Source organism: Stegodyphus dumicola, chromosome 1 (genome assembly GCF_044657685.1).
Source record: "Stegodyphus dumicola isolate Sdum_Otavi_A_Nest chromosome 1, ASM4465768v1".
NCBI lineage: Eukaryota > Metazoa > Arthropoda > Arachnida > Araneae > Eresidae > Stegodyphus > Stegodyphus dumicola.
The window spans coordinates 261587290-261611362 of NC_140768.1; the positions used below are offsets into that span (position 1 = coordinate 261587290).

Below are 24073 nucleotides of genomic sequence, written 5' to 3' on the forward strand. Positions count from 1 at the left end.
CCTACCTTAAATAGATATATAGCGAAAAATATCCAATCACAGATTTAACACAACATATCAATAAAAATAAAAATTAAATATCTTTCATAAAAAACCAGCCTGTATAATTTTTGGCTTCACTCAAATAAATAACTCCATATAAGAATAGCTATAACTATCACTTTCCAATTCTGAAAAACTATTTTTGAGTGCATACAGGTTCGTAATAGATTGAATCAAGTTACCAGAATTGATGTAACTTGATAAAATTGTTTTACCAAAAGGAATGCTTCACAACTCTGGAACTTTCCAGAAAAATACTTGTACAACACTTCATAGTATCACAAAGTACAATCAATAATAACAATTCAAATTTCTAAGAATGTTAAACACAATACAATGCAAAGCGCATCTAATGAAAGCTAACACGTCCCAATACTTTGAATTCAGCTCTGAGCTAACAACTGAGAGCAGATGCTCTTTCCGGTCTTATCATAATCTATTGACTTTGATGTGTTCTTATTACATACACAACCTGAATCAAATGAAAAACAGTAGTAACTGTAAAAAAAGACAATAAAACTATGAATTAAAAAATCTTTACCTGTGCATATGCACTTTGTGTAACTTTCTTTAGATCATCTTGAGCTCCTGTTGTAATTTTTCCAAAAAATATTTGTTCTGAAACTCTCCCTCCTAATGTCATGCACATTCTATCAAAAAGCTAAATGAAACAAATGCTTCCTTTTACAATTTATCAGCATATAAATTAAAAGCATGTAAAATAAAATATATGAGATAAGCTTATCATTACCTGTTCCTTTGTATATAAATACTGTTCCTTGGGAAGATACTGTGCATATCCTAAACCTTTACCTCTTGGTATTATAGAAACTTTCAGAAGAGGATCAGCATGTTCCAAAAACCAGCCAGCTACAGCATGGCCAGCTTCATGGTAGGCAACAGTTCTTTTCTCTTCAGGTTGTAAAACATTGGTCTTCTTTTCCATACCTTTATTAAAATTAAAATTCTTGATAAACTTATATAACATGTAAAATATCTCTTAGTAATCTTCAACAGGGTTCATAGCCACATTTTAGTTAAAAAAATAAGCACCTATAAGCACTTTTCAAGCACATTTTAAGAAAAAAATAAGCACCTGTCTAATTACATTATACACAACTGCATAACCTTAAAAATTAGACTTGTAATTTAAAATATGAGAAATGCAGTATTTATTAAGAGAGAATAAGCATTACCTCAACCATGGAAAATAATTACTTTTTTTTTTTTTTAAATTTTAAATAACAGTTCAATTTACATAACTAGTTTACAATGAGAGAAAAAAAAACTATGCAGAACTAAACTATATTACATGATTTAATGATGAAATTTCAGTTCAAAATAGAGAAAATAAATAATAATAAGGGATATTTATTGTATTTGCTTGGAACCTAATAATAAATACAATTAATTTTTCCACTCATATTGATATTCAAATCTTTATTTCTAAATTCTGAACATTTTATAATTTTCATTGTATATCAGTTTTCCCTTAACAGATATTGAGAGCAAAGTAATTTAAGTAAAAAAGGGGAACATTTCTGAAATCAGAAGACAGAAATTTGCTTCATGCAGTCATCCTTTAACAGCAAAAGCTTAACTAACCCGCATACTAGGAAATTGGTGAATATTCAGACAGTTGAGCATAACTTGAAAAAGAGGAGTGGAGGGGGGTTAGACTGTAGCCTCTCTTTAAATTTTTCCGCTAAATAAATGCTTTTGACATTTTGATATGCGCATCATATAAAAATAAACCAATGGAACTGAAATATATTCTGCTTAGCAAGCACAGTAAAACTCTTTTAAGTGTTCATAAACAAATCTTGGACAGAACATCAAAATTAATTATCTCTGAAAAATATTGCAAACGTTATTGTGCAATACGTGCACCATAATTCTTCCCTACGTGATATTACGCAATCGGAATCAACAGCTGGCTGTATTGGGAGAATAAAGAACTAAATAACTGGGGTTTTTTTCATTCTAATTTTCAACAGACGACATTAAATTTCCGGAATAGAATTGTTCTTCGCTTGGGTTGGTAGACCGCAGAACTTTTAGTCCTAAGTCCTATTCAATCCAGATTGGAAAGTGACCCCCTCAAAAAATCCGTTGCTTGCTTTGCAGCAAACTTTAACAGTTTAAATATTCGAGATTTTGCGGAGAAAGGGGAGAACCTCCCACTCTTTGTAGTGTATAATGTATTGGCCAAAAAATGAAATTATTTTGACTATTCGATTACTTTCCCTTTATTTAAGCCATTCCAAATATTATTCCTTAGAAAGCTCATCTGTGTTAAAACACAACCATTTTTGGAAGTTTACTATACTTCAGCAGTTATTGCAACTATGTTATTATAAACATTCATACATATGCTCATAATATAAGCATAACGATCATAATAAACATGAATATGAACTGACCAAGCGGAACGAGAATGCAAATTATTAAGATCTTGATAGAAATTCAAACGTGTTAAGTATTTGAGTAGGAGGAAAAGAATGCCCAATGTACCGGAATTTTCTACTGCTTTCACAATTCTTTGACCAATAGAACGACGGGCACCTGTCCGTACTCTTCGTGCACACCAAAGGTTATGTTAATGCAGAGAAAGGGGAAAAGCTATTTCCGGGAGCATGATTCACCATCTGACATTCCATATTAGGAAGAAAAGTTGTTCATTTAGTTTTGGCTTTGGTACGGGGAAAAATAGCACGCTCATTAAAAAAAAAAAGCACTAAAAGCAAAAAATAAGCACTAAAAACAAAAACATAAAAGCTTTAAAGAAAAAGTAAGCACCTATAAGGGCTTTTATATTTTATTTTCAAATATAATGACTTATAAGCACTTATAAGGACCGCTACCAACCCTGTTCAACAGTAACTTAAGACAGAATTGGTGGGTTTGGGTAAAATTTCAAATGGCAGCTTAAAAATGCTGCCATATCAAATTAAACAAGAAAATCAATAAAAATATTAGCAAGTATAAAAATTAAATACTATATATAAATTTTTCAATACTGTACATACACCCTAAAAATGGAAATAAATTCTGATCATTAGCTCATGTCATTAATATGGAAGAAACTTACAGATATTTTAAATTGGTGTTGTAAAACCTCCAGTATCAAACACATACATAAAATATACTGTAATATTTAAAATATAATTATAACTCATCTTAAACTAAACTGAGCTATATAAATTATTGAATAAAAACTGAACTACATATCCTTTGCTACTAGGACTAAAAAAATATAAAAAATCACTATTGAAAACATTGGCCAAAAAATATATATATATATACCACAAATAACTCCAGAATAATTTAATGCTATTAGGAAAAGATAAGGATGAGGTGAGTGAGACTCTTGTCTCAGATACATAAACAAAAAGGACACTATGCTGCATACAGAAAATAATAATGTAAAGAAATATTATAATTAAAATTATTTACAACTCTTATAAATACTTTATGTAATTGAAGTGATCTTTTTACACATATAATTGCCATTAGTGAATCAAAGAAGAGATTGAGATGATATCTGCATCTCAGAAAATTTTCTCAGTTAGAAATGTTCAAATTAATAATATTAATTTATCTTTATAAATATTGCAGTTTATTTTTACAATACTGTAAATAAGATTTCACCTTAAGTTAGTTCTTATTTAATTAAGATTCCTTTTAACTTTCAACTGAATTGCCTTAGAAATCTCGAAGTACAGACTAATAGCAGGAGAACAATTATATATTATCAACTGAAAGAAAACACGTGGTGTTCTGGAAATTAATTGAAAGCTGGAATTCCTATCCCGAATAGAAAATTGATAAATTTTTCAGCTATGATGTTTGACACAAGATCTTTTACAGTGCTTTCAACTTTTTTATGAGAAATTTTATGAATATGTATAATATATACACAAGAGATAAAAAGTAAGAAAAAAAATGTGATAAATAATTAATGGCTCCTTTACCCCCAAAATATTCCTAAAAGAAATTATAAGAAATATTCCCTTTAATAAGTTAATTCATTAAAATATTATGTTCAAAAAATTAAATTTTATGTTTAAATAAATTCATTAATACTTAACAGGGAATTTCCATATACAGCTTTCTAATATAAAAACATATATTTTTGTTCCTTGATTAAAAAAAACACACACACACAGAGAGAGAGAGAGAGAGAGTTAGAGAGGCTTATGTTTGCATTCTTTAAAATGAAATGGAGGAAAAAAAAAAAACCCTCTATAAAACTAGTCTTAATATAAAAATTGAATTCTGCCTGATTTTGAAATGGAAACATATTCTTAAAATTTATGTAAGATTTTATTCAAATGCTGGCCATAATACAGATTGGCATGAATTTTATTTAAGAACTAGCTGTATGAAATTTTCATGTTTAAGATTAAGACACTTTTCCTCGCAGATAGATAAATCTAATTCTTGAGATAATCAAATAATCTCTGATCAATTAATTATAATTAATAAGTTTTCAAATGTGAAAACAAATTCTAAAAATACTCTTATACAACTTTAATTTTTTATAGATGTTATAAAAATTAAACCAGAATATGTGGTTTTAAGAAATCATGTCATTTTAATAGTTCTAAACATTGAAGAAGATAAAAATTCCTATCTTTTAACCATCTGTGTAGGATGACTGCTTTTACCATCATGAGATTTCTTTTGTCATTTGATGTATATTACTTTATTATTCAAAATATTTTGTTTTCTTATTTTTTTTCATGGTTCAGATGTTACTTTTATGAATGAAAGTTTATGAAAATAGAGATTAAAATAATTAATTACAATTACACAAATTTAGCAAACAAATGCTGCTTAAATACAGTTCTTCATAAGCAGATTTAAAAAGCTGTTCCACTTTGACGCGCGGTGGTCGCGCTTTGAAACCACCAATTTTTGAATCTTTTTCTCTTCTTTCCGAAATTTTTGAATGAAAATCGATTGATTACTGATCTTTTACCTCTAAATAACACAAAATAACTGCAGAATCATACATGTTTTAGGTCTTAGTACTTCAAATCAGATGCCTTTTAAAATTCGTTTTCAATGAGACAAAATAACTTCCTTTTATTAATATAAAAAAACTTTAAATTTAAAAAGTTATTCATCGCACATCATGGTTTCTATCATAAACAATAAAAAATAGCAATAATTAAATTGCATATATTAAAAAAAACCCTCTCTATATAAGGCACTTGCTTTGTAGTTTCAGAGTGCGACCACTGCCACACTAGAGCATTGTGTCACAATGATCACAATGCTCTAGAGGCTCGGTGGTCGCGCGTTGAAACCAGTGCTTTTCGCAATGGCGTTTGCTTGCTTCTCAAATAGGAATGTTTATTTTTACCAGGATATAGATAAGGGGTTTTGAAACCACAGAGTTATTTTATTACTAAACAATACATGCACTTGCCCAGTAAAAAGGTCTTTCTTTTCCAGAGAATTTTCTATGACCTCAACACACTTGCTCCCCAAGTTAGTATTGTGGTTTTATAAATTATTTCCTATGATTGAAATTTAATGTAAATATACTTTGCTATAATTAAAAATAGGAATCGCTTAAAGTTGTTTTTAAATTTTAAATATTTTTTGAATATTTTGGGAAGAAATACGAATCAAATAAATATGAATGGAAAACAAATGTACCGAAGCCAAATGTACCGAATCCGTACCAAAGCCAAAAAGACCATGCCCCCCTCATTAACATAAAAAAACACAAATTTCATGTGCCAGATGAAAAGAAACTAAATAATGCTGGACATATACCAGTGAAATTTAGATCCAGACAGTGTACATTTTGTAGCACAAGGAAGAAACCTCATAGAAGATATATGTGCGAGACGTGCGATGTGGGTCTATGCATGTACCAAAAAGACAAAACATGCTTTGAACAGTGTTACCCCCCCCCAAAAAAAATAATCGTTCTTTGAAATTTAAAAAAGAAAAAACATTAAGTCTTTTCCCCCTTATTTTACTGAGTTTTTTATACATTTAGCCAAACATCCCTATTATGTAGGTACTTATATTTTCACCCCTATAGAAGAATTACATAAATGTTTATTTTTATAATTTTTTTGATGATTTACTTTGTAAAATAATGTAAAAAAATTATATACATGCAATTCTTACAAAATTTTTTTAAAATTCATAAATTTCATAATTTATTGGAAACGTGCACGTAGAAAGGTAAGTCCCCCCCCCTACAACCTCGGTAAATTTCAAAGTCCTAGACGCGCAGTGGTTTCGCAGTGCGACCACCACCCACAGAACAATGGGCAAGAGTAGATTTTTTTAAATTCATATATTATTTGTCTCTAGGATCATAATATTCAATTTCTAGAGTTTTTAGTTAAAAAATTATAAAAATAATATCGCGCACGTCAAAGGGTTAAATTTGGAAATTATTTTCAGACTTTTTTAATGATAACATTTACTCAAGCTACAAGTGGGAAAAAATGGATAAATATAATGTAACATGGTATAATTATACTATTAATAACATTAATAAGTATAATAATTCATAATTCCAGAATTTTAGGTAGCATATACATAGTTAAAACAGCTTAATATGTAAACAGAAATACCGGCAACAACTCTTTCAATGGCTTGTTCAAAATGGTTCATCTGTATTGTTTCATTTAAATCTCTGGCTGCAATCAAGGCAGCTTCATTACAAACATTTGCTATATCAGCCCCTAAAAAAATTCATTTGACATTTAAAACAAGCAGTAATAAACATGTCAAAAATATAATAGATAAATAAAAAACAAAAAAGAATGAAATAACTTAAAAAAATTACAAAATATATCTTCTGTTTACATCATAAAGATTAGTACACTGGTGTGCAAAACTTAAGCAACGGGTGTTCTTTTTTGCATAACTCCACGAGAAATCATCTGAGAGACATGAAATTCAGAATTAAGAGACAGTATTTTGTATTTAAACAATGATGAAAGCATAATTGCGCTACAAATGAATACAATGCATACAGTATGAAATCAAACAAAAATAGGCTTTATTGAACTCATAGTATCGTTATATGTGATTGTCTGTACAAGAGGAAGAACAACAAGCAGATGTTCTTTACTATGGGATATGCCCTCCCCTTACTGCAATGGTTGCTTCGAACGGTCTCTCCATACTCAACACCAGATTGTCCAACAGATCTTGAGGTAAGAGTGGCCATTCCTCAATCAGCATCTGTTTCAGTTGCTGGGTGTTCCCCAGAGGATGTAATTGTGCCACAAGGCATCTCCCCAAAGCATCCAACACATGTTCTACAGGATTTAAATCAGGGGAGCACCCTATCCAATCCATTTGAGTGATATCTTCACTTTTCAGTAGCTTCTGAACAGCAGGAGTCTGGTGTGGCCGTGCATTATTATCCATAAAAACGAAGTCTGCATCAATGGCACCTCAAAACAGACGTACATGGGGGAAGGATCACCTCCTGACAATAGCGATCTCCGGTTACAGAATTTCTGTTGAAAACATGGAGCTCTGTCCGCCTGTTCAGCATAATGCCTCTCCAGACGAGATCTTCAGGACACCATAACGGTCTCTTTCTGTGATGTTAAAGAGATTAAACCATATCCGACCTCTCTCCAAATCAATTTGTGTTGAGAATCACTTGTGACACTAAAACGACTCTCATTCATAAAGAGGATATGACTCTATTGATGAGATGCCCAGTTTTTGCGCTTCTTGTACCACTGTAAACGGTGGCGCCAATAGCTAACTTTCAAAGGGATGCAGCGTTCAGGATGGCAGGCGAATAAGCCACCTTTGTGAAGGTGTCTGGACACAGTAAATTGTGACACTTGTCACTCCGTTGCTGTATACAGTTGTTGAACTATGGAGTTTGGTGACTTGTTTCGGGCTCTTTTCGCCTGCAGGACAATACATCGGTCATCCACTACAGTTGTTTTCCTTGGGCAGCCACCTCCAACCTTTCTAACAGCCATACCTATCGTTTGTAAGGCTTTCCAAGCGCGCAAAATGACACTTTTGTTGATTCCGAACTCTTCAGCTATACTGGTCACACTTCGTCCCTACTCCAGATTTTTTATCATTCTTCCACGTGTGAAGTCATCCAGATAATTTTTTCTAGCCAATATTTCATGAAAGAACTTCTTGTACTTGCAGCGAATGTCTTTAATTGCATCTCTATCCTTCCTTTTACGGTAGTCTCGAGTTGGGTGCGCCGACCATACGTGTTTTGCGTACGCTCACCTAGCCTGTGACGTTTTTTCTTGACATTTGCATATGCATGACCTTTCTACTGAATTGCGTTGTCATTGTACTGAACACAAGAACCCCTTTTCTACAATTTAATAGCTATCTGATTAAAATCTACATTGTTGCTTAAGTTTTGCACTCCAGTGTAAAATAATGATATTATCACTAAATTTTTTAGAATTTTAAATTTGTCTCAGTATGGAATAAGAAAAAGCACGGCAAAATATCAACTAAAGAGCAAGGGAATTTAAAAAATAAAAATGGATGAATAAAAAAAAAGGAGCAATTATTATCCCACATCTAGTAACCAACTGAGCAATAACAACAGATTATCAGAAATTAGCATAAATGGGGAAATAAACTAAAAGTACAATTTTATACTTTTCATGTGTGAAAACAAATCTATGTTTAAGCCATTTATATAATTTAAATACTTTGTTTATATTGTTCTGTAGTATTCTGGAAGCAGGATTCCAGTTTGAATATTTTTTCACCACATTCTACATAAACTTAACATTAAAAATGTTACACACAGCTAAAAACTGTTATGTTAATCAAGAAAGAATATGGCAAAAGCATACAGTCTATTTCAAATTGAACTGAATGGATAAAATGAAAAACTGTTAATCTTGTTTTGGTCACTACTTCTAAAAAATAGACTTCTAATATACAAATAAACATTACTAATGACTATCACCTCCCTGAAATGATTCTTCAAAAGAAGACTCAGAATGTCTATGTCTATGGGTAGTTATTTAAGAGAGGATTCATTACCTATTATCATATGCCTGTAACACTGAACAATTGAAAAAAAGGCTAAAAAAGCAATTTTATTCAAAGATAAAACATAAAACATAAAAATTTCAGTTTCAAACATAAAAAATTTTGCAAGACAGCTTTATGGTGGTAGAAAAATTTCAGAAAAATTCATTACTTTCTTTACACTTGAAATCGTGCATATTAATAATATGAATATGTACAAAAAGGCTACAGATAATATGACCTTTTTGTTACATTACATAATATAGAGAATTTTGTTTACAAAACAAAAAATATATAGTAATGTTCTTTTGTGAAAAGCACCATTATTAATCACCTAACTTCTATTACTGAAGAGTTAATGTATTACTTCCCAATAAATAATTAAATAAAAGTGAATGAATTATACAAATTGATTCAGGTAAAAGTTATCTATTAATAAAAATTTAGTGTCTTCAGCTAAAGCTACATTTGGCTAATATAGTTCATTTATTGTAATACAAAACTTTTTAATATGTAACTTCTAACGATATTATAATATTTGACAAATACAAGTTATTATACTCCAAGTAAGTTCCTGTCTAGGATTAATCCATTCACAAAACCAATAATCTAAGGAATTTTAATTTAATCTGATTTCTTAAATACAAATCTAATAACTAAAATTTTCACTTATACTAGCAACAAAAAATTAAAAGTAAAAAGAAAATGCATTATACTTAAAAATATATATATATATACCAGTAAATCCAGGTGTCAAAGCAGCCATCTTTCGAGACAATTCTATTTTGTCTAGCAAAGTTTTTAATGGCTGTAAATGTACTTTAAATATCGATGCCCTAAATAAAAAAACAAAGGGAGAGTATGAATATTAAAAAACACTTTTAAAATGAAATGCAAAAAATATTTTAATAAAAAAATAAGAGCCAAATCATTACCTTCCTTTAATATCAGGCGCTGGCACAAATATTTGTCGATCGAATCGTCCTGGTCTCAATAATGCTTGATCTAAAATGTCTACTCGATTGGTTGCAGCAAGAACTACGACATTCGTAGTTGTGTTGAACCCTAAGTATGAGTAACAAGGTATATATAATTTTATTAATATATTACAAAACTGGCATGCCAAACAAGAAAATCAATTTTACTGAAAAAATTAATGCTTATTAATACTAAGAATATTTTAAATAAAACATAAGTTAATATTTACATTCTAAAATTTAATTTCAATATGGATCCACCCAATTATTCTCTACAAACATCCTTTGTTTGATATTTTTTAAACATTAATTAAAATTACTGTTACTGAAAACATGATAATTGTGAAAGCAAGAAAATATTTTGTCCTAGCTTTTAAACTACTCACATTATTTTTCATGCCTTTATGGATTTTGAAATGCATGGAGGTAAAATGTGTCTTCAATTTCTACAGTAAAATTGATACTGCTTGAGTAACTGTCCCCCGACACCCTCGTGTTTATGCATTTTACTTCAATATTATTTGTAAAAATTAAAAATTGGAAATTGTTATTATGAAATAGAATACAAAGTAGTTGAAAAAAAAAAACATTAGAAAATTACAAAATATAAGATAAATAATGCAATCTTTGTAAAAACAAATCAAAATTAAAAAATAAAAATTTTAAACACGATTCTTGTTCATTTGCGGTTTTGCAGCTGATGGTTGCAGCGGTGGTTCGGTAAAACCATCGAAACTAGTCCTGTGAAAATTTTGTAAATATAACGCTGATTTTTGTTTTTGACTTCTGAATTAGTATAATCAATATTATTTAGTAAATAAATTATTACTTACTTTGCAGCAATTGTGCAAGTAGTAGAATAACTCGATTTCACACTAATGAATTTAAGATTATATATATATATACCTATACCTATATATATATATGCACACACATACATACACACATGCATACATTTCTGAATATAGTCTTGATAAAAAAAGAGTACCAACAGCTCACTAGGATATTTATTAGATTTGTTATATTATTCATTCCAGATGATTAAATAAATTTAATTATTTGCAAAATCAAATAACATGTACACTGCTCAAAAAAAAAAAAAAAAAAAAAAAAGGGGGGGGGGACAGTCCTATATCTCCCGATCTACTGGGCCGATTGACAAAATTCAAATTGCGTTCTTCATGTCTCGAAAGCGCGACTTAGGATATATATTAGATTTATATATAGCACTATTCTAACATAGGTATTTTGACACAAAATAGGACTTTTTCTGAAATAACATACCAATATTTTTACATATTTTGATTCTACGACTCAAATTACGCCTAAATATGAAATTTTGTAAAATTTGGAGCGAAATTTACGGAGAAATTCACAACTTTATGTTGGCACTTTTTTGTCAGTTTGCGCCAAGAATACTTCACTTGGCGAACTTCTTAATATATGGCAACCTAGTTTCCTTTCCCGTGAGAGGAAAAAAGTCACCATCATTCCTTTTTTCCAAATAATATTCTTTATATTATATTTTTAATTATAACTTATTATTTTAAGTAATTTTTTCTTTTTCGAATTTCATTTTAATTGTTTAAGTTGCATGGTTTTTTCGAATAACTGTTTTAAAAATTTCTATTTACCTATTCGAACTGCGTAAATAAAGGTGCAGCGTTTATTTTTTTTTCAAATAGTTTTCTTTATATATATTTTTTGTCTTAGTTATTATTTTAGGTAATTTTTAAATTCTTATACTTTTATTTTAATTGTTTGTGTTGCATTGTCTCTTCAGATAATTGTTTTAAAATTTTCTATTTATTCCTTCGAACTGAGCATTTTAAATATATTTATTAATATAAATTTTCCAGAATTTGATTTTATTTATTTGAATTGCGTTTCTTTCGGAGGAATACTTTGCAACCCAGACTACGATGCGTTTGAAAATTGCATTTATTAAAAGAGAAAATACAGTAAAGCACAGTTAACACGCCTTTCAATGTTCCGTTCAGAAAAGATATATATAAATAGGAGAGATGTATAACCGACATTTTAACTTAGGATGACTTGCATACACTGCTTTAAACAGTTTTACAATTGTGCCCATTGCTTTACACAATTTTATCCTACATTTGGTTTCTTAAATGTTACTCATATTTTAGACAAATATTTCATTTTTGAAATCGTAAGAATCAAATAGCATAAGGTTAAAAAAGTTTTAAATTTAATAAAAAATGCAAATACTAAATTTTACCCAAAAATTTATTTTTTCTTCTCTTTTTCTTCAGGCATTATACTTTATTCTTGCTCTTTTTCTTTAGGCATTCTGCAAGTATATTAAAAAGCATCCAACTTTTCGAAATATCTTGATATTTCTGACAATCATTTTAAATAAAGTTATCGCCTTCCATTTCATAAAGGCCCATAAACGGCCGAGCGGTAAAGTCGCTGAACACTGGTAGTTCACTCCGGGGTTTGAATCCCGGTAAACGGGCTGGTTGCATGGGCGTTTTCATGGATTTTCTCATGTGTATCGTGTATGCCAACTGGTTTCCCTTAGAAAGTTATTCACAAAGGCATCCTTCTTTTTAGGAAGATAGCCCTGCTTTGATGTAACTTAATAATCCAATTCAATCCATTTCATCAATATTTGGTCAGAGCCTTTATCAGTCTTTAGAGGCTAAACATTTTGAAGGTATGAGATGAAAGGAAAGATTAGTTTCATCAAGAGGTTTTGGTTTATTTAATTATGACAAAGCACACCAGGGCTATATGCCTAAGGGAAGGGATGCCTTCGTGGAGGACTTTCTAAGGGAAACTGGCTCGCATACACGTTACACATGGGAAAAAACCACGAAAACGCCCATGCCACCAGCCCGTTCACGGGATTCGAGCCTCGGACCGAACTACCAGCGTTCAGCGACTTTACCGCTCGGCCGCTGTTTCACCAGGAGGAAAAAAAACCTCTTTAGGTGACACCCACATACATCACTGGATAAACTCCTGAATCTTAAAATAATTCAAATGAGAAAATCATGGGATTCTCCATTTATGATACGATATGATGTTCTTAAATTTATACAACAATATAGTCTAAAACCAGTCGCTTTTCACTTTAATCTGCAATGATATATCGTTTTTATCTTTTCTGTTAACACAAACCCAATTGATGGTATTTTCTAGTGTACACGTCCAAGTGTTTTCTCTTTGAGCACCTAAATTCTTTGAAGTATACTGAAAGTATATTCAAAAGCGTCCAACTTTTTGAAACATCTTGGTATGTTTGACAGCCAAATTTCCCTGCAAATTCTTGCTTACTTTTCTCCCTAATTTTCTTCTTTCCTTCTACAGTTATTTTCAGTGCTCACACAAGAAAATTAAAATTTTTCGATTGCTAGACTCCCATAAATTTTGCATTCTTCTCAATTTTTTAAAATATGAATTACATGAATTGCGTTTCAGCTGAAGACAGCTTTTCATTTTCTAGTCATTTTAACTATAAATAAAGTTTAAAGCGAAGTCCAAAGGATAAATATTTTAATTAAAAGATTTTTGCTAAATGACAAAGAAATAAAACAGTCCAGCAGGGTTTATTCTGTACCACCGAGTGACTCGATTCTTATATCGGCTGAAACAATCTAAATCATATTAAAGATCATGTTTTTTATACAATCTATAACGCGAGAAAAAAATTAAGAGGATTAATATAAAAGATTATATATATATATATATTTTTAAAGCTGGGACATGAACCAAACTGTCAAACTTTTAAATTTACATGGTGGTTATAATTAAAATTGCAATTTGAAATGGTCATAAAAGGAAAACTACCGGACCAAATGTTATCAAACTTGGGAATCGTGTAAAGGAGGTTACGGGAATTTATTTTCCGCAAAAAAAAAAAAAAAAAAAAAAAAAAAAAGAGTTCAAAAACTCACCACCAGGGCGAAAATGGCGCTGTATACGATATTGTTAAATGAAATAACACATGAAAACATCTGTTTAAAATGTGTTTAATAGTTTCCGAAACGTGTTACAAAGCATGTTCAATGTAGCGTCCAGCATTTTCCAAAAGCAAGTTAAATCCTGTTACTGCATTCTCAACAGCAGCTTTTAGCATATCAGGAGGAATGTTATGGACATGTCAGTGTATCACATTTTTCATTTCTGCCAAATTGTTTAGATTATCACCATAAACAGTGCTTTTGAGATAACCCCATAGTCACAGAGGTTGAGGTCTGGTGGGAAGAGGGGAAGTGTTGGCCTATAAGACGTTCATTCGTGAAATGTTGCCTAAGTAACTGTGCGACACACGTGAGGTTAGGCCCAGCTCTGCATAAAAATCGTAGTATCTAAAATGCCGCGTTACTGCAGTTCATGTATCACGAAACATTTTAACATTGACTCTAAGTGAGCTGCAATCACAGTGGTCCAGCTGTCGACTGCTCTTCAGAGAAAAATGGTTCAATTATAAAACTAGCTGTCATTCAACACTAAACGATGTGGAATGACCGCTATGCAATCGAATGCAGTAGGAGAATGCAATGGAACTAGGTAGATAGCATGAGGGACTTCTTTCGCCCAAATCGATTAAAAGCGTTTTGAATCAGTGTCTTCACGTTTGAGGGCCGAATTCAGCGTTCAAAAATTACAATTTAGCGATCTGTCAGAAAACGATTTCCAGATTGTACGCACTTGTGCGAGTGATTTGCGATCTCACATTTTCTAATCGGTAATTCGTGGTTTTCACGGAAGAATTTCTCACTTACACGGATGGCGCACTCGAAGTTTATCGAATTTAACGCCTTTAAATGATATATTGCTTAATTCAAAGTTTCTTAAGGGTATACAACATATTAAACGCGTGTAACAAAAGGTTAAGTTAGATTCTGACCCATATTTCATTTAACAATATTGTATACAGCGCCATTTCGCCTTGGTGGTGAGGTTTCGAACTTCCTTTTTTCGCGGAAAATAAATTCCCATGACCTCCTTTACACGATTACCAAATTTGATAACATTTGATCCAGTAGTTTTCCTTTTATGACAGTTTCAATGTGGAACTTTAATTATAACTACTCTGTTTATTATTAAATTTTAATTTGAAGCTATGCATTATATGTATACCATGCGTAAATTTTTTGCTTTTATGGAAAAATAAAGAATCGAAGCAAATACACTTAGGGTAATGGACCAAAACTGAAAAAATTTCCCCTCCCTCCGAAAATCAAATATTGAAACTTCGACCTTGAATTTATTGGGTTATCGAAATATTTAATTTGACTTATTTCTAAGTCCTAGTTCTGACAACAATGCCGTCAAGAATTCTGAATTACTTAAGCTGAAGTAAAAGATTTAGTATATATTCACTGTATGTTAATAATGTAATCAGAGTGTAATAAAAATAGATTATAGAATTTGCGCTGATGCAACTTTTTGTCTGACTGCACAACATGTAATGGAAGAGAAGGCTTGTAGAGATCTGTTTTTGACATGCCTCTAAAATTAGATGTCATACTTCTTTTGTCTCAAAAAATGTCAAAAACGTGAAAACAACGTCAAAAACATTTGTTTCAATGTCAAAAAAACTTTCGTTTGAGAGGCAACTTTAGTTTTTGGGAAAGAAAAAAAAAATCACAAGAAGACAAATTTGAAGAACATGCAGGACGATTGAGTACACATACTTATTTTAGGAACAAAAGCGGTTCTCTGATTGGTTATTGAATAATGAAAAGATGCATTGTCATGCAATACAAAACATTTAGATTACGTTTTCTGACTGAATAACGTAAGATTAAAAGTCATCTGCTTAATTCAGAGCCATTTACAAGTCAACTACTTGGTAATTGCAGAATCGTTTTGATCCTGAGCTTGTAAGACAAACCTAATATCACTGGATTTAAACATCCATAAACACTTCTTTAATCTTGCAAGAACATTCCTTCTTTAGCTCATATTCCAAGAATATTAAGTGAATACAATTATTGCAAAAGAAATTGAATATTCATTTGCACTACGGCTTGGTAGTTAACTAACGAATTAACAAAACTTAAATTCTGCTTTTTGTGTCTAAGAATACAACAATATTTTTTAAACATTTACAAATAAAATATTAAATTGGAGATTTACTTGGAGCCTCATCAGTTGCCTAGCATTTGAAGATTGTTAAATACTAATTGTTTGTTGCAACGTCTAACCCAGGCTTGCATGGTTGGTTTTCATAGTTTTCTATGTTCTCCTTACAAAGGTTCTCTATGAAAGCATCTTAATCAAATAGCTCCCATGTTCTTTCTATGTTCAAATAACCAACTAACTTAGTTTAAGCGCGATTTCCAAGGGAAGTTACTAGCAAAACTCGAATACTCATTAAAAATCATGTAGCTTGCCAATCGGGAGTAACATGAAAGATACGGTGCCAATAATTGAATTGCTGTTACGGTACGCTGTTTCTAAACTTAGATGGTCATTCCTTAATTAAATAGCCCACCAGCGGCTGAGCGGTAAAGACGCTGAGCACTGGTAGTTCGGTCTGAGGTTCGAATCCTGCTAACGGGCTGGCTGCATGGGTGTTTTCGTGGATTTCCCCATGTGTAACGTATATACCAGCCAGTTTCCCTTAGAAAGTCCTCCACGAAAGCATCCCTCCCTTTAGGCAGATAGCCCTCGTGTGCTTTGCCATAATTAAATAATCCATAAAATCCAATTCAATCCTTAATTAAATATTATTGATTTGTAACTTCTACTTGAGTTGACGGTAAAAATTGAAGTGTAAATAAATAATATCATGTGCAATCTTGATTAATATAAAATTAAAAATATTTGCATTCAGACAGAAAGTTTTTTGAAATATTTGCAGTTACTTTATAAGAAGGATTTATTAATAACTGTAATAATTACTTATTATACTACTGATGATCAGGATTCAGTTCTTGACAATTACATTCTAAATTAGAATTTTAAGGATCATCCACAGAACCTGCTGACTTATCCAGCCATTAAGTAGCTGCAGATCATTTCTACATAACCATTGAACTTCCATTAATTCAGTCTCTAGAGGGTTGTATGTTTATATCATAATTTGACTATTATAAAAATGATTATTCTAAATCTTATATTTCTATAAAAATACACTGTGATTTAAAAATATGGATGATAGTATCAGCCGCTCTTTCAGCCACTTCATAAGCAACAGTTTGTTTAGAAATAAATTATGCAGTTAATGTCATAAAATATTTTCATAAAATTCAAATAAACATCAAATGAAAATTCTCAGTTTTGGACAATTCGAATTAAGCGAAGTTAAAGTAAAGTAGCAGACGATAAAACGCTGAAGGTAAAAATTTACTCTTACAAAAATTTACTTTTATTTTTTCTAAAAAAGGAAGAAAGAGAGAAATTTAAAAAATAGTTAAAAATTTGAATAATATCATCTATAATTTAAAAAAAATAGCTTTTCATATAGTATTAAAAATATTTATTACGCATCTTTGAGAGAAACAATATCATATTATTAATTCTCCGTAAAATTTTACTTGAAATTTAAGGTTAAAAATAGCTGTGGCAATTCACTGTAACAAAAAATCCATAAACCACATTTGGCGTTATTATCGCTCAAAAAAAAGATGCCAAATTTCAAAACGCGAAAATGTATAAATTCGTGTATATCTTAGAAAATTTTGAATAAAAAAGTCTAATTTTTTGCAGATATGCTTAAAAATACACCTACTTTAAGATGATGGTAAAAATTTTGTAGGTTATAATTGAAAATTTTTTTCGAAAAATTTATAAAAATTATTTAAAAATAGAAATTTAAAAAATAAAACTCAAAAAATGGGTAAATTTTATTTGGAATGAACCTAAATTTCGAAATGCGAAAGGAAAAATAAAAAAAGTTTAATAAAAAAAGAGATTAATAAATATTTGCCAAGTTCAATTAACATTGAGGAGCTAAAATTTTGAGAGCTAATATTTTAAAAACTACTCGTACGATTTTTACAAAACTTGGTATTCTGGCATAATTTGAGTCGTAGAATCGATATATGGAAAAAAATTGGTATGTTATTTCAGAAAAAGTCCAATTTTGTGTCAAAATACCTATGTTAGAATAGTGCTATATATAAATCTAATATATATCCTAAGTCATGCTTTTGAGACATGAAAAACGCAGTTTGAATTTTGTCAGTCAGCACAGTAGAACGGGAGATATAGCACTGTCCCATTTTCTTTTCTTTTCTTTTTTTTTTTTTTTGAGCAGTGTACACATCATAATATATCAAACTCCATCATATGCATATCATAATACATCAAACTGTCACATGGAAAAAAAAATAATGCTATTTATTTTTTAGCATTACTAAAATGTTTTAGAACGTTTCAAATATATAGCATAAAATAAAACAGAAATACAACTCAGAAGGTAGCATGTAAAAGCTATCAGTATCAATACTTGGTACTATTTTAATTTTTATCTTATCTTGTTTAATGGTATCAGTATCACATCATTAAATTGAGCAAACTATGCTTTAGACAAAATCAAATTAATTCTGAATATCATCTGCTTTCTATTTTTACCAGGTAGGCTAATTTCTGCAGTTGAATAAAAGCCTGGATGATACCTGTTTTTCTAATTTTATATTTCACATTTATTCCTACTATGTTGGAACAGGCAATTTCTAATTTATATTTGTTTGAATTAATTTTAAATAACTTTTGTTTAATGACAGATGGAAAGCAATGCATGTTCAGTAGATATCAAACATTAAACACAGCATAGATGCTGATAGTCAACTATGGGATGCCTTTGTTTGCAATTAATACATATCTTTTTGAAGAAATTATGGGTGCTAAATTCTTAATAAATAAAGATTTCCTTACAAGAAAATGCAACTGATAATCTTATTTTCTATGATATTCCTGGGCCTATCATTCAGCAATTAATTTAAATTATTCAACTATTCTTCAAGCCACTTTACATTAACAATGATTATCCATAAACCAATTTCCTGCTCAACAACTTTGCCACATTCATTAAATTAAATTAGATAGTTAATGCTTTGGGTTTTGCATTATTTTATTCACTATATGATAATATAAACCATTTAAAAATTTCAGCACATTTAAAATTTAGGCTATTTTATATTAAAAATTTAAATAGGTTATCATTCTAGTGAATTAAGCATAATAGATGCTATTACATATTTCCGGAGTCATTCTGACTAGAGGGCGCTGCATTCGTCCTAATAGTCAGTGGCAGGCAGGATACTAAAGGTGTAAGACGTGGAAGGGAGAGATGCCTAATAATATATCTCTAATTGATTGAGATTTTCATATATTTTCTTGTAAATAAATGTTGTTATTGTTTACAAAGACTCTTATTATCTCTTGGATGCACCTTTAGTCTCACAGAACCATTAGATGCAAAATTGGTGCATCTTGTCCGCGAATGTGGAATACCGGAAGTAATTAGTCAACATTACTGGATTATATTTCTGAGAAGTTTGGATACTTTACGCACACTTTTGGATACGTAACATTACATACTGGACTGTGGAGGTAAGATCTTTTGAACTCACAAATTCGCAGTTAATATGGATAAGCTTTCGAAAATAATTGAAAAAAGAAGTAACGTTCGCGCTAGTGTTACTAAACAAGTTAAAAGAGTGCAGAAGCTCGATGAAGCTGTCGAAGACGTAAGTTCATTATCAGAACTACTGGAACTATTAGAAACGAAAGAGCAGATCTTGAAAAGCCATGATTTAGAGGTGGAAGCACTCATAGACGATCCGGAAAAATTTAAAGGTGAATTAAAAGCTTCAGAAGAATACGATGACAAAATATTGTTAGCTAAGATTAAACTAAAAAGCAAAATTAAAGAATTAGCAGCAGAAAATGTTCAGCGGACTTCTTCAGTTCTTAACACGTCTAGTGTTTCGGAAAACACCGTTACGGCTTTAAAATTACCAAAGTTAGAAATTTCGCGATTCTATGGTGATTCTGGCAAATTTATAGAATTCTTAAACTGTTTTGATAGCGCGATCGGTTCAAACAATTCACTTAAGAAAATTGAAAAATTCCAATATTTAAAATCTCTTCTTTCTGGTCCTGCATATAATGTTGTTGCGGGTTTTGAATTAAATGAGAAAAACTATGACTCATGTCTTGAGCTTTTAAAACAAAGATATGGTAGAACTGATTCTATTATAAATTCTTACATGACTAAATTATTAAGCTTAGAACCCGTGAGAAGTTCGTCTAATGTTAAGGGTTTGCGTAAATTATATGATGAAATAGAAGTTAATATAAGAAATTTGCGTTCATTAAATATAACGGAAGGTTCATATGGGCATTTATTGAATCCAGTATTATTGAAGTTGCTACCACAAGATTTGATGTTAGATTTTTACCGAAAACGAAACAAGGAAGTGAATTGTGAGGTTTCGTAAATTATTACGTTTTTGAGGAATGAAGTCTAATCTAGGGAAATTGCCGAAAGTGTGATGAGCCCCCTAAAAAGTTACGAAACAAAACGATCCTTTTCCCAAAATTATCAAAGTGGTCAAACTTATCAGAAAAACTATTCAAAGCCTAAAAATATATCAACCGCTTCAGCGTTAAATACACAAATAAAAAATGCTTGTTTATTCTGTGACGGTCATCACGATTCCGTAAGTTGTAAAAAATTGGATGTAGGACAAAAAATAAATAAGCTTAGGACTGAAGCTAGATGCTGGTGTTGTTTTCAAAAATACCACATGTCTCGCGTATGCAGGGCAAAAATATCGTGTAAAAATTGTTTAAGCAATTTTCATCATGAGTCTGTGTGTAGAAAAAATAAACCTGTTAATGTTACGATGAAAGGTTGTGAGAAGCGAGTGGAAAGCGAAACTGTTTTGAATGACTCACAATCTAAATCTAATAAAAACGCCGAGAATATTTCTGTGTCTCATAGTAATATATGTACCAAAAATAAGCCCTTTTTACAAACATGTACAGTTTTAGCCTGTTCGGATAAAAATTCAGTCTTAACTAATGTTATTTTAGACAATGGTAGTCATCGAAGTTTTATTTCATCTCGATTAGTTAAAGAATTAAAATTAAAGCCAATACGCTACGAAAGAATAGCTATTTTTGCTTTCGGAGACAAAATAGCACGTGAGAAGGAATACGGTATCATTTCATTGACGTTGCGCAATAGGGATCAAAGTTCGAAATCGTACGAGTTAGAAGCTGTCATAACGGATTATATATCTAATTTGTCCTTGAAAATTCCTGATGTATCTATTCGCAATGCGTTGAAGGAAAGAGGTTTACCTTTGGCTGATTCATTTTCTGGCGACTGTCAAACGGAAATACTTATCGGATGCGATTCATTTTGGGATATTGTTTATGACCAGAGAGTCAAGTTAAATGAAAACATTACTGTGATAAAGTCTTGTTTCAGTTGGTTACTAGCGGGAGTGGATGGAAGTAATAAATTAACTAATAATTATGAAAATGTATGTTTAGTCATGGACTCTTCTTCAATTTTGTGCGATTTGAAAAAATTTTGGGAAATAGAAGAATTTCAGTCAGACAAACAAAACTTTTCTGAATGGGACAAGCAATTGATTGAAAAATTTGAAAATTCTCTGGAATTTAATGGGGAAAGGTACGTTTGTAGATTGATGTGGAAGGAAAACTTGGGACCTGCAGTTGGGTTGAATTCTAATTATGAGGTTGCGAAAAAGCGTTTTGATTCGTTAAAGCACAAACTAAATAAAAATAAAGAAATTTATGACCAGTATAAACAAATTATATTGGATCAGTTAGAATGTCAGATTGTGGGAAAATGTGTTAATGAAGATAAAAATTCAGGATATTATATGCCCCACAGAGCAGTAATTAGGGATGACAAGGAAGCAACTCGAGTTAGAATTGTTTATGACTGTAGCAGTAAGGCTAATGAAAATAATAAATCTCTTAACGAGTCTCTAGAATCAGGAGTAAATCTTTATGCAAATTTATTGGACATAATTCTTAAATTTCGAGAATATCAAGTTGCATTTTGCGGAGATTTAGAGAAAGCTTTCCTTAGAGATTGCGGAGGAAGATAGAAAAATACTTTAAATTTTTGTGGTTTCCCGAAGAGGAAGGTGATTCAACCGAAACTCTCCATTTAAATCGTCTCCCATTCGGTTTAACTACTTCACCATTTTCCTTGGCTTGCGTTTTGAAATTTCACATTAAGAAATTTAAGGAACATCATCCAAAATGTTATGACATGTTAAATTCTTTTCTTTATGTTGATGATCTCTGCTATGGAACCAATACCGTTCAAGATGCTTATCATTTGACGTTTACGGCAATAGAGATATTAAAAGCAGCGGGATTTCATTTGAGGAAGTTAAAAACTAATTGTCCGGAATTGTATAAACGTTGAAATGAAAACGGATATGAGGAAAATACTGACTTGGGGCAAGGAACAGGTTTCTTGGGATAGAAGTGGGATCCGATTGAGGATAAAATTAAATTAGATTTAAGAGATGTTAGGGATTCCATTGATGCTAGAATCACCAAGCATCACGTTTTGAGAGTTATTTCAAAGATATTTGATCCATGTGGACTGATCAGTCCCTTTGTAATCACTGTGAAAATTCTTCTGGGTGAGATGTGGGAATGTGGTCTACAGTGGGATGAAGATTTGCCAAGTGACCTACAAAATAAATGGAGAACCTGGTGTTCTGAACTTTGTGAACTTGAATCAGTATCTATTGAAAGAAGGTTTTTTGAAAGTGTAGAAATAAGTGAAGTTTCTCTTCATGTGTTTTGTGATGCCAGTCCCAAGGCATATGGGGCTGTTGCGTTCCTAAGGTACGTGAATTACAATGGCCAAATCAAAGTGAGCTTTATAATGTCAAAAAGTAAAGTTGCTCCTTTAAAAACTTTGACTCTTGCAAGATTAGAGTTAATGGCAGCTCTCCTCGCTGCACGTTTAGGAAATTATTTACAAGGTCTATTTCCTAATTTCGTGAAACAAATTTTCTTTTGGAGCGACTCTCAAATCGTCCTTCATTGGTTGAAAGGATCTTCTAAACAATGGAAACCATTTGTTGCCAACAGAGTAGCTCAAGTGCAGTCGCTGACTCTACCAGAGTGTTGGAACCACTGCAGTGGCTCCAATCCTGCAGACCTTACTACTAGAGGAGAATCAGCTAGGAGGATTCTTACAAGTTCTCTGTGGTGGTCAGGCCCTGTCTGGTTGTCTAAACCGCTTTACTTATGGCTTCTTCAAGAATCGCTACATGATTTTAATGACATCTGTGATGAACGCTTATAGGGAAAGAGCAACGGACTGCACTGGTTAATTCCATGGTAAACAGTTCAGCTAATGGAAACCTAACTATGTCGTCGTTACTGGTCGTTAATGACTTCAGCGAATTAAGTAGATTACTGCGTGTTACTGCTTGGATTAAAAGGTTTGTGCACAATTCTAAACCTAATTCTACAAAATTAAGTGGACCTATATGTGCTCCAGAACTCGAGCAAGCTTTGTGTTTTTGAATCAAAGCTACACAATTCAAGCATTATAGTACAGAAGTTACCCAAATTCTTTCTAAAGGAACTATCGATAAGAGTTCACGCATATTTAATTTGAATCCTGAACTTGATGATAATAACTTACTTTGTTTAAAGGGACGTTTACAGTTTTCAAGTAACGATATGCAAGCCAAACATCCTTGGTTTCTTCCACCTAATGATAAATTTGTTGAACTACTTATCTGTGATTCTCATACTAAAATGTGCCATTTAGGTGTTGATGCAACTTTAACACATTTACGAGAAAAATTCTGGATTTTTAAAGGTCGTCAATTTGTGAAAAAAGTGTTAAATAACTGTCTGATTTGTAGCCGATTCAGAGTGAAATCTGGAATGCAGGTGGTTGCCCCTTTACCGCCTGATAGAATTCAAGAGCATCCACCATTTGATGTATGCGGTGTGGATTTTGCCGGACCATTTTTTATTTGGGATTTTAATTCTAATGTTATTTACTTATATTCAGCTGT

The 24073-nt window shown here is 31.3% G+C and overlaps 1 protein-coding gene across 1 annotated transcript in view; it reads right to left on the minus strand.

Moving 5' to 3' along the window:
• Afg3l2 (AFG3 like matrix AAA peptidase subunit 2) overlaps positions 1-24073 on the minus strand; it is an 81499-nt gene that overhangs the window by 15679 nt on the left and 41747 nt on the right. The window contains exons 11-15 of the mRNA XM_085827413.1: positions 10002-10131; positions 9805-9902; positions 6651-6761; positions 794-990; positions 584-703 (exon numbers count right to left, since the gene is read on the minus strand). Of these exons, the coding sequence (XP_085683539.1) occupies positions 584-703; positions 794-990; positions 6651-6761; positions 9805-9902; positions 10002-10131 (656 nt within the window). The remainder of the gene's footprint in view (positions 1-583; positions 704-793; positions 991-6650; positions 6762-9804; positions 9903-10001; positions 10132-24073) is intronic.